The sequence below is a fragment of the Notolepis coatsorum genome (genome assembly GCF_963971535.1).
Source record: "Notolepis coatsorum genome assembly, chromosome: 5".
In the NCBI taxonomy this organism is placed as follows: Eukaryota; Metazoa; Chordata; class Actinopteri; order Aulopiformes; family Paralepididae; genus Notolepis; species Notolepis coatsorum.
The window spans coordinates 186,995,212-187,007,443 of record NC_140169.1 but is presented as its reverse complement, the minus strand read 5'-3'; the positions used below and the strand labels follow the sequence as shown (position 1 = coordinate 187,007,443).

At 45.2% G+C, this 12,232-nt stretch overlaps 1 protein-coding gene across 1 annotated transcript; it reads left to right on the top strand.

The window, feature by feature from the left end:
• Window positions 1–7,042: 7,042 nt before the first annotated feature.
• Window positions 7,043–8,215, top strand: gpr45 (G protein-coupled receptor 45; the record flags this gene model as incomplete). The annotated part of the gene is made up of 1 exon (XM_084314693.1): window positions 7,043–8,215. One exon carries the CDS (start codon window positions 7,043–7,045, stop codon window positions 8,213–8,215), a length of 1,173 nt encoding a protein of 390 aa, XP_084170819.1.
• Between the last annotated feature and the right edge of the window lie 4,017 nt (window positions 8,216–12,232).

The following is a 12,232-nucleotide window of genomic DNA, read 5'->3' as shown; positions in this document are numbered from 1 at the left end:
TGGCCCCCCAAGAGCTCAGGTAAAAAAAAAAAAAAAACATTTTTTTATTTATTTTTTTAAATTATTATTATTATTATTGGGTTAAAAAATAGCAGTGTTAAAATAATTGTGGGTTAATGCGTTAATGAAGCTTTAACTCAGCCTTAGTTATTACACATTCTTACACGTACATGTATGTTGAACATCTGAGGTAACAAAGGAAAAAAGCCAAAAGCACTTACTCGCACTTACATTCTTTGACAATTTTACAGCCCAAAATACAAAAAAGATCCAGGCGGAATAGGTAACAAAGGGTTGAAGAAATATTGTCTGAACTGTCAGATGCAAACTGGCTGTGTGACATAACCGAGCATCTAGCTCAATTGAATAAGAAGCTGTAGGGACGCAAATAAGTCCCACCCAAAACTTGACCAATATAGTTGTGAACTGAGACAACCCTTATTTTGTTATTTTTGAGTACAGTTACAGTTGTGTGTTCATGCAGACACATAATAGCAATTTCATTACGAATTGAAAATGGGGGACCCTGATGTAAACAAGTCGAAAGTCTTTCTCTGGTCTGCATCCCCTTAACAATTGTGTGTATTGAGCTGTACTGTACTGTACCCATTCTGCAATCTGTTAATTAAACTATCTTCCATTAGTTGGATGTATGGCCTCTGCAAGGTTGTGTGCAGCCATTTGTTTTTGTAACATCTGCTACATCTGTCCCACGTGTTCTTTGCAGCTCACAGTTGTTAGTTCTGCCCCTCTTGACTGTGACAAAAAGGTTTTGAACAAACTTAATGTCATAGCTTGTATTTGATGATATTCTTCTTTGTTATTTACTTGAATGGTTTGATCATTGATTGATGGAGTAATATGGGGTTCTGATAAACTAAAATTATTTGTTAAAATAACATAAGCTAACATATATTTTTACATTTATGCAAATGCATATGCAATATGTATAACTTGAATAAGTAATAAATACAGAAACAACATGTTTAACAATATGTAAATGTGTAGCTACATTTATTTTACATTACATTAACATTTATACGGTCTTTGGCCCTTTGAGGGCAACCATAATGCTGATGTGGCCCTCTGTGAAAATGAGTTTGACACCCCTGTCTAGATACTCTATTTGATCTGTTTTGGTACAAACATGGGCTTGATGTAATTGCAATTGTTGTTTGGTTTTTGCCCCATGGTTGGTGATACATAAAGTCACAATATGATGACAATATGAACTACAAAATAGTGAAAAAAGTTACAATCATAAACAATGACTGACGTACAAAATTCCCAAATCTTACCCATTGATTATCTAATTTAATATAGGCTACCATATTAACTTGTTTCGTTGTGGGATAGTTTCATTCAATTCAATTTCAACCTAATTTCAAATATTGTGACAATGTTGTCACTTTACTGCCCAAAAAGAAAAAATATGATGTGAATTCACCATACATGTAAAGTCATGTTGAACATTGCCAGCTCAGTCGTAGGCTTGTGTTAGTTTGAAATAGGCACAATAACCTACAGAACATGAAGAACATAATGAGTTCTGTCATAAATTACAAGGAGACATTCATTCACTTTAAAGGACCAAGAAGGAAAGAGAGGTGTCCTCATGTCATCAGTCATTACTGGAGACCCCCCTCACCCAAATAAATAAATAAATAAAACCCTCAATCGTCTCTCTTCAGACTCCATTGGTCTGTCATCTCTCTTTAATCTGTCCTCACTCGTTCTACATTTATGACCCCTGCTTTGCCCATGCAGTGTGTGTGTGTACCTTGAGAGGGTGGCTGATTAGTGGCTGACAGTAAAGGACAGCTTGTTAACACAGTCCCGTGTCACTGTCACTACCAGGGCCGTAATTTGCGGGGGGGTCCCCGGAAAATGTCCCCCGCATGATTTCAGAATGCAGTATTTGTCCGCCCCATGTTTTTACCCCCAAACCGCTGCAACTGCGCGGCCTGGCGGCCAGCACTGTGACTCGCTAGTCGCTACTACACAGTGCCGGCACTGCAGATTTACCCTACTCTTGGAATGCATTGCCAGATCCTCAAAGTCATACATAGGGGCGCTGTCTCGATAATGCAGTGTTATTAAAGCAGCGTGTAAAGCAGCGGAACTGGAAATCCGTTGGTAAAGAAATAGCGGCCTGGAATCATTTTTGGGACGCTCTCAATTCTCATTCTAACGCAGGAGTCCTGGACCCCCGACAGGTAAGGTAAGCGATTTTAGATGTATCACTTTAAGTGTGCGGCTGTTGTCCGAATACTAGTGAATATTGAAAAATAAAGGCATGACATTTAGAGACGTCCCCGTCGTAGCGTTCTGGTGCGGGGATATGGGGGTCTCTCTGTGCGGGGGCGCAACAGCAACAGGTGGGGTAGGCTGGGCAGAGATGTATGCATCAAAACGATTACATTGTTTGTCTCGCATACATTCGATTTATAATGCGAGCACCTGCATTACAATCAAATGACTGATCTGTTATGTGTTATGGACCCGAGTCTCGAGAGGCACTTTATAATAGAAAAAAGACAGTGCAAACATGTATATGTCGCTTACAGTTTATTATGCCTATGCAGCTCGTTTATTTTGACAGAGTTAAAAAAATGTCACTAGTATCATTATATTAAATTAGCGGGCGTGCAGCTGGACAAGCCCTGGCTCCACGATGACCACTTCTTACAAGAGGCGCCACCGCCTGGGAAAATGCGTTCACCTGGTATTAGAAAAAAAAATATTGGAAGGGGGGGCGCCCCCTCCTACCCCCCCCCCCTGCGACGTCACTGACCACGCCCCCTAATATGTCCCCCCCACCGCTAGGAACAAAGTTCCGCGCCTGGTCACTACACTCACTGTGTGTCACTGTCAGACGTGACAGAGGGGGGGAGTCATCTCGTCCCGAGACTCCTGTCCGCGGTCCGGTGTAAAGGTCAAGTGGTGTTTGACGATGTACAGGTTAGTTGTAAAGGCACTCGCCACTAACGCAGGGGATGCTGGTATCGAGCCCAGCTCTCGGCGTTGCTACCGACTTGGCCGGCCGTCATACTAACACAATTGGCAGTGTTAGAGGGTGGGAAAGCCGGTGGGTGGGGAATGGGGATTGGACGTTGTGGACGGCGACTCCTACAGGTCGGTTGGGTGATGCCTGTACAGCAGAAACAGGAAGTATCGGGGGCAGCGTGAGCCTCCCACGTGTTACTCCTCGCCACTGAGAGTTCGAGCTGTCTGGTGAAAAGATGCGACAGGCTGCCTCCTCATGTACCGGAGGGGACACGTGATGCAAGGCTTCTATCCTCACTGCAGCCGACCAGTGGGAGGCATAGTCTAGCAACGTTCAAGACAGGGGAGGGAAGAATTGGAATCACGAAATTGGGATGGGAGAGAAATAGGAGAAAAAGTGGATCAAAAAAAAAATATCTGTTGAAGACATTTGCAGAGGGGATGAGAGTGGGGGTTGCTGGTTACCATGGAACTGGTGACCCTGTTGCCTTGGCAACTGGCAGTAACACTTACTGCATACAAGCCTATGCAAGGTTTTGTGTGAGAATCCACAACTGTAACTGAGGGGTACAATTCCCTGACTGTATTGAGAGTATGGTATTATTAAACCACTACTTAGTTATGTACTTTAATTACTGGCCATACAGTACATGAATATATATATGGTGAACACCCACACAAGAATACGGCAATGACACATAAAGTTCTATTTAGAGGGATTTATTATTATCAGAGCAAGCAACGTTAAGTTACATATTGAGAATTATACTCGCGCTTGTAAGGCGAAGAACACACGTAAAGTAGGTCAAGAGCGTAAGTCAATGAGAATAGTAAGATGGGTCTAAACTGACGCCACCTGTAGCATAGCAATTACATAAGGCACACTAGTACCAGCTGGAGACACTGGGGGGTTCCCTCCGGGTGTAAGCCGGCAGGGTAGAGGAATGTTCGGATGCAAAGTCTGGGTCAACGAGGAATAACGAGGTTCCAGATACAGGAACCAGTGCAGTACTCCCTTGATCGGTAGACAAAGCAACAGCTATAATCCAGTATGCCCGACAGCATGGATGAAAGCTAGCCAGCCTCCTCCTAGAGGCGGGCTCGAGGGTGGTCCTCACTGGGGGTAGATCCCACACGATAGTGGGGTAGACGGTTCTCTGCTCCAGCAGTCACGGTACCAAAGCAATATAATCCAACCAGAAAAAGGTTCTGCAGTCGCCGGGTAGGTTCTCCGGTGTACATATCCAACGGTTCTCGTCTAGGACTCCTCGGGTGGTGGCACGAGTTTAGGCCGCCCAGCCTGGATAAGTGCACTAGCTATATACACGATGAACCGGTGGTAATGCTGGTCACTGAAGAACGGTAGCCGCACGATACACTATAAATGATAGACTATTACTTCACATTAGAATGAGTCGAACTCAACGGTACTGCGTTAAACTCTGACACTTTAGCAATATATTCGCACGCGGTTCTCAAGGCTCTATTCAGGGGCAAAGTTGCCCACTTCACGGCATGTTGTCTCGTGGTGAAGGCATCAACGTTTTAGTGCTAAGTGCTGCTGTATCCACCTGCGCCGTATTTATACGTAAGGTGAATTATCTAGTGCCAACCTCAACCTCTTCTGTCTCGTATTACTGCGCAAACCTGGACATGTTGAGACATGCCTTGGCGTTGCCTTTGAACTTGCCATTGGGGGTATGGCCGTTGGCGCCTAGGGGTCGCTGTCCAATAGGAGAACGAATATTATGGTCTGGTTTGTACCCAGGTAAAGGGATATTCCGTGTATATATACAAAGAATATACAAGGGATATCAAACGATATACAAATATTATACAAGGGATCTCAAGCAATAAATATATATATTCGGTTTAATCTGACCCTTTGTAACAACAACCATCAACAGGACCCGCTTTTTGGTTTCTTCGACCGGTTAGTGCTGAATGGGGACATTCTTTCCCCCATCCTGCTGATGGTTGATGATGCAAACACGTATATTAATGATTTATTTTCAGTATTAATAAAAGAGTGGACAATGGACATGCTCCCTGTACAACACAAACAATGCATTTGTGCATCCTAAACCTGAATCGTTTGCATTTATATAGCGCTTTTCTAGACACTCAAATCGCTTTACAATGTAGTAGAGCGAAAATGGCCTCATTCACCACCAAACTTGTGTGTCTGGCCAATTGAACTGACTACTACGTAGGTGTGTCTGTGTACAATGATGAACGACAGTATTAGTGCTGTCAGGCGATTAAAAAAATGTATCTAATTAATTACAGGATTTGTAATTAATTAATCTAATTAATCGCATTTGAATCGCATAACCATTTTATGCCTGATATTCTATATTCTATAAACATATTTCAAATTGCATGTGTCCGGATGGCAGAATTCAGTACTGTATCTACAAAACCTTCTGTTTAATCATCTTCCATCTAGCTTAGATTTTTCAGGTCTGGTCAATTTGAGCATGGTGTTATTCACAGTCAAAGATAAAACCATTTTTATTGATATTCTCATTTGGTTCATTACAATTTACTCAAGCCTAGTAACAGACTGAGTATTTCTGACACTGGGAATACATTCCCTGAGATCCATAGATGTCCCTAGAATCAGATACCAAGAACATGCAAATGGACCATATTAGAAAAAAGTCTGTAAATGTGTATTCTATATACGTTCTTATTGAATGAATGAGATTTAAAAAATAAAAATAAAAATAAAAAAAGTATAAAAAATAAAAAATATAATAATAAAAGAAAATTGTAATTAATTTTGAGTTAATTTTCATAACGTGATAATTTGCTGTCTAATTAATTAATCTAATTAACGCGATAAACTGACAGCCATAAACAGTATATTGATCCAATGTTTGTTCACAAAGCATCAGACGTGGGTGTTGCCAGAATAATGTCACCTTCAGCCCATTATTGTGACACACATCTCCTCTCTTTCAGGTTCTAAGCGACCCGTCTGCCTGTCGCTCGGTTCAGGAAGAACTGAGGCTGGAGATACAGTCATATGTACGTCCCCTCTCACCTCACCCCCAAGAGGTGGATACTACAGCACTAGAGGTGACCTGGGAGTGAGCACTTTTGAAGATGCCTCTCACGTTCACCGGGGTTACACCCAGTGTTGAGGCGGTACCCAAGGATGAGACTCAGCTGAGCGGACAGAAAACAGACAGGTGTGTGTGTGCGTGTGTGTGTGTGTGTGTGTGTGTGTGTGTGTGTGTGTGTGTGTGTGTGTGTGTGTGTGTGTGTGTGTGTGTGTGTGTGTGTGTGTGTGTGTGTGTGTGTGTGTGTGTGTGTGTGTGTGTGTGTGTGTGTGTGTGTGTGTGTGTGTGTGTGTGTGTGTGTTGTGCATGGACTTTGCGTAGTGTCTATTGTATTTGCGTGTGCACGCTTCCAGCTGAGCTGTTGAAAGCTGTTGATCATCAACCTGGTTCGAGCCCCTCGGCCTGTGAACAACATGCCTCAGATCATGGTCTCTTTCCTGTGTGTGACCATCCCCTCGTAGACATTGTGACTCTTTTGGTCCCATATGGCTTTGTATAACTGTCCCTCTGTGTCACAGAGAGGAGTCATGCCTCCTCTACCGGGAATCTCCTTGATGATTCAAATCAAGTAGCCTAGTTATTAGTCATGTGGAGAGTAATAGCTCACGGAGCACGATGAACCCTTCTCACTGCTAAAACGAGATACTCTCTCCATCCATCCACCCACTAAGCTTCCACTCCGTGTGTGGGCATGCTTTGTTTACTGCACAAATATTTTGTGAACAAACAAAGCAGCTCAGTGTAATGTGAAAGTGCACACAAAAGACGAGATGCATTTAGCTTGTTTTCACAGCTTTTGATGATGTGTCCCTGACGGCATGTGTGTGTGTTTTTCTGTCTTTATCTTAGATATTGCCATGGATGACTAACTCATGGAAGAATCTTTGAGGGGAAAAAAAGAAAAACCCACAACATTAAACAAAGATGTGTGTCTATTGCCGGACAGACATCGCCTGAAAATTGTTGCTATGGCGTTTTGTAATGAAAGCTTGCTGGAGGAGGGGTGTGGCTTCATGGAGATGGACAATGTGGAGGAAGGGGCGGAGAGCGAGCCACCGGAGGCCGCGACTCCTCTCATGCCCGTCACTTTGCGGGTAACCCTGGCAGCCATTATGATCTTCATGATCACTATTGGTTTCCTTGGCAACGCCATTGTGTGCCTGATCGTTTACCAGAAGCCTGCCATGCGTTCTGCCATCAACCTTCTCCTGGCCACTCTGGCGTTCTCAGACATTATGCTCTCCCTGCTCTGCATGCCCTTCACCGCTGTCACCGTGGCGACTGCAGACTGGCGCTTCGGCGGCGGCTTCTGCCGCGCATCAATCATGCTGTATTGGCTGTTTGTCCTGGAGGGCGTGTCCATCCTCCTCATCATCAGCGTGGACCGCTTCCTCATCATCGTACAGCGGCAGGATAAGCTGACCCCTCACAGGGCCAAGCTACTGATCGCAGCCTCATGGGCACTGAGCCTCTGCGTGGCCCTTCCGTCCGTGGTCGGGTGGAGGGCGGGCGGCGCGGCGGGGATCGGGGGAGCCTGGGCACCGCAGTGCGTGCTGGGATACAGCGAGTCTCTGGCGGACCGTGGCTACACGGTGCTGCTGGCGGTGGCGGTGTTCTTCGTTCCGTTCGGCGTCATGCTCTACTCCTACCTCTGCATCCTCAACACGGTACGCCGCAACGCCCTGCGAATCCACAACCACACCACCAGCGAGCATTCCAGTCTACCGGCCCTCAACCAGGTCAGCAAGCTGGGTCTGACCGGGCTGCAGCGGCCTCCTCAGGTCAACGTGGACATGAGCTTCAAGACGCGGGCCTTCACCACCATCCTCATCCTCTTCATCGGGTTCTCGGTGTGCTGGCTGCCGCACACGGTGGTCAGCCTTCTGGCGGTGTTCAGCCGGCGCTTCTACTACAGCCGGGCCTTCTACCCCGTCAGCGTAGGCGCCCTGTGGCTCAGCTACCTGAAGACCGTCTTCAACCCTGTCATCTACTGCTGGAGGATCCGGAAGTTCAGGGAGGCCTGCCTGGAGTTCATGCCCAAGAGCTGCAGACTGTGTCCCCCCCGAGTGCCCGGCAGGAGCCGCCGGAGGGTGCGGCCGAGCAACATCTATGTGTGCAGTGAGACCCAGTCTGCCGTTTGAAGACGGGGACGCCAACGCTGACAAATCTGATCAATGTATAAACCAGCAGCTGTTTAATCTGCTACTTCACTCATAAGGTGCAACCGGAGGGTAAATGGTGCCCCCCCTCCTGTGTTGCTGATAAAGACCCTCACAGCATGAAGTCTTCAGGTGCAAAGGACCACACACCTGTGCCATAGCTTGGACAGCTCTGGTATAGTGTTAATGTAATCAATGACTTGACTCGATGCTGGTCTCTCCTCCACTGCCTCTCAAGGTTACAACCACTCATGATAAAATGTTAAGACATTTCACCAATGGTCTTGAGCGGATTAAGAGTTTTCTTTTCAACAACAGTGTAATGTATGTTTGTGTTTCAGAGGAAAGTCTGAACGTGTTTTTATAGGCTGTGTCTACCTTAAATGAAAATGTTGGAGAAAACTGTAAAAAAGTAAAATTGTGTCTTATTTCAACTATGGAGTGAGTGAGTGAGTGAGTGAGTGAGTGAGTGAGTGAGTGAGTGAGTGAGTGAGTGAGTGAGTGAGTGAGTGAGTGAGTGAGTGAGTGAGTGAGTGAGTGAGTGAGTGAGTGAGTGAGTGAGTGAGTGAGTGAGTGAGTGAGTGAGTGTGTGAGGAACTTGATACAAAAAAATTGTTATCCTAGTTTATCAATTCATGAAGGATCAAACAGGATAACTGACATGATAAAAAAAACATGTTTTCGAACAAAGGAGACAGGGTGGATTGAATATGGTCGGCTTAATCATCCGCTTCTGCAATGTCAATAAGTGGCTGTGTTGCCGGGATACGGCAGACCTCTATTGATTGTACTGTAAGTGAATCTGTATCTCTTTCATTGTCAGCATACAGTAGCCCATGTGCTGCATTATACATTCAATTCCTGTGTCGTCTGTAGTTGGTTGAATGTTTAAATGACCATTTCCAATTGAGTATTACTATCAATTTACGGTTGCCCATGACCATCCACGGAATGACAACATACCGGGAAATCACAAGAATGCTCCAGCAGCAGTGAAACATTTCTCATTTTGATTATATTTCTGATTTGAAAGTGAATTGGCCCAATGAGGTTATGATTGAACCACCCTATGATATGCACATTTTTATGTAGTCCTTCTTTTAAAATAAAACTTTTAAATCTTCATTGGTGTCAAATAGAATTCTGGGCATTAGTGTGTGGCATGCCAGGGGACTCCCTAAAGACTTGGTATCTCATGTATAAGCCCACCCCCTACCTTAATCCTAACCTCGTTGGCTCGTTCCCAGTTTTATCTCCTCCGTGAGATAAAGCCTGGTAAAGAACTACGGCCGAAAGTGTGTATGGGGTAGAATTTCCGGTGTATGTACTTCCCCTGGAAGCTGCCTCTGAACGGACCAAACTTTCCCTGAATCCTGTTGGCAAACAAGCTAGAACGTCCCGGTCATGTACTGTAGTAAATTCTTCAGGCAAAAAGCCGTTGCAGTGGCTTAAACAAGGAAATATTGTGCACTTCACACGTTTTTATAATTGTTTTGTCGAAACTGTAAAGCCTGTAGCCTGTACTTCCTGTACTTCTGTTTACACACTTTAGGAGGCATATCTTTACCAGCCTACCTTTACCCTAACTTTAACCTCATTTGACCACATACCACACCATAACCACCCATTGGACGCATCGCATAAGATACCAAATCTTTAGGGAATCCCACCACTAGAGGTCATCATTTTCTGTCTTGTAATTTTACATCTTTCTACTCGTTTAGAAAATAATTTTAAAATATATTTTACACTAATACCATAGTCTTATTAACATTCATGACTATTGTGCGTATTTTGAGTTGATATATTTTATGAACATTTCTACAGAAACCTTTACAAACAACATAAATATAAAGCTTGATCTCACCAGTAAACTATAAGGGATACAGGTATATGTACAGTGTTGTGAAGGATCAGATTAAACCGAATATGTATATTTTTTTATATATATATATTTAATTGTATTTGTATATCGTTTGATATCCCCTGTATATTCCTTGTACAATATGCATTGAATATCCCCGTTTCTACTAAACAGCCCATAATAGTTTCATTCTACCATTGGACGAGAACCTGGCGCCAGGTTGCCATACCCCTAGGTCCAAGTTCAATCGTGCCGCCTAACATGTCGAGGCAACCCCCGGTTCCGCGCAGTAATATGTCGGGCGAAATACGAATGGTACTATTTGTTCATAGCGCATATATATATGGCGCTCGTAAAGTAGAACTTTCTTTTAGTCCAGTTCTTTACCCTCCAACAGAGTGACAGACGCAAAAGCCTCCCCACGACGCACGTGCGGTGTAGTAAGGCCTACTTGGCCCAGAATAGGTATTGAGATATCGTGTAGATTAATAGTTGAATGGTCATAGTTTGGCACCATACCGTCGAGTTGGACGTATTCTATTAAGCTAATAATAGTCTATTTATGTATGGTGCATCGTTCGGTTAGAGTTCTACAGTTATCAGTACCCCCATCGTTCCTGACGTTATCTGGACGCTTAACCAGGCTGGTCAGACCCCTAGTGGTGATTGCATCCGAGGAGCTCCGGGCCAAGAGCGACTGGACCTGTATATTGGATTACTCTACCCAGACGACGGCGAGCCTTCCACGGCTTGGATTATGCTTTGTGTGCTTTGATTATTCCATGGATAAAGGCCAACACTGCTGAGTGTTGGAATTACCCCCCGGAGAGGACTCCAGGTGAGACGGCGCTCTACACGTGAGGTCGCCTCGCGTCTCTCCGTTGTGGACCGGCAGATACCGTTCCACAGAGGGTCCAGCTGTATTTGTCTGCGGCCCGAGGTTCTGTGGGCACCGTGTCCAAGACTTTGGATTCTCCCAAGACACCGTCGGCCAGATGGGATACCGCCAGCGGCTTCTCTAACCCCCCCCTCCTACTGTCTTACAACCAGCGGGACACCCCCCCCCCCCCCCCCCCTTAGTGTATCCAGCTATAATCATTCAAGTACCATCGCTATCGTTTCCTAAATATTCCAGGTTGTATACTTACTCCCTGCGCAACCAGAGATTGGACATTCAATGTTGATTTACCTACGAATACTCATTTGCCATAAAAGTGCATATTCCATATTTCAAATCATAAATGTAATTAAGTGATCGTTGTATACACCCTTTGCTGTATTAAACCTTCGATTTGGTACATTTGTGTTGGTTCGTTTCATCAGGTGGGAAAGTGTTCATCATACTTATATCTTGTACTGGGTGGCCAGAAGTTAAAGTACATGAGGTAGTGGTATTAAATATCATATCTAACAATACAGTCAGGGAATTGTACCCCTCAGTTACAATTGGTCCTTCGAGCCGGATGGTAACTAGTGTAATATTAATATAGTGTTATTAATATCGAAATGGCCTATGATGAACACTCCACGAAACGATCCTCCTAACCTAGAACGCCCGCGGCGCAGACGACAGACACCTCAGTACTTAGAGGCTTACACTGTCAGTCAACTACCTAGCCTTCGACAAACGGTAAACGCGGTAAAAGTAGAAAGTAAAATTATGTCTGACCTTAACGAGCAGGTTTCCCCGACCACAGAGGCCCTAGTAGGTCCTAATGTAACTGACCAAGCCCACGGTGGGGACCAGGAGGGAATTGACATGCCTTTACCCCCCGCCACTACTCAAGAAGTAGTCCCCGACAAGCCCCGGGAGGAAGACAACCCTACAGAGAGAGAACTCTGCACGGAAGAAGAGGAGGAGAGCGCCGAGGAACTGGAGCTCCAGGACTCCCCGGCGAGTACCCCCAGGAGCGGCTCACGCAGGAGCGGCTCACCTCCACAACCGCCTTCCCCCAGCGAAGCGGAGAGGATACTACAACAGGCGTTCCTCGTCAGCCTGACAGCCTCTACCGAACGCGATCGGCTCCAAGCACAGACGCTTAGCGAGCGCGAACGTCTCCAAGCACAGGCGACCAGCGAGCGCGAACACCTCCAAGCACAGCAACGGAGCGAAGAACAGCGCACTCATCTGGAGA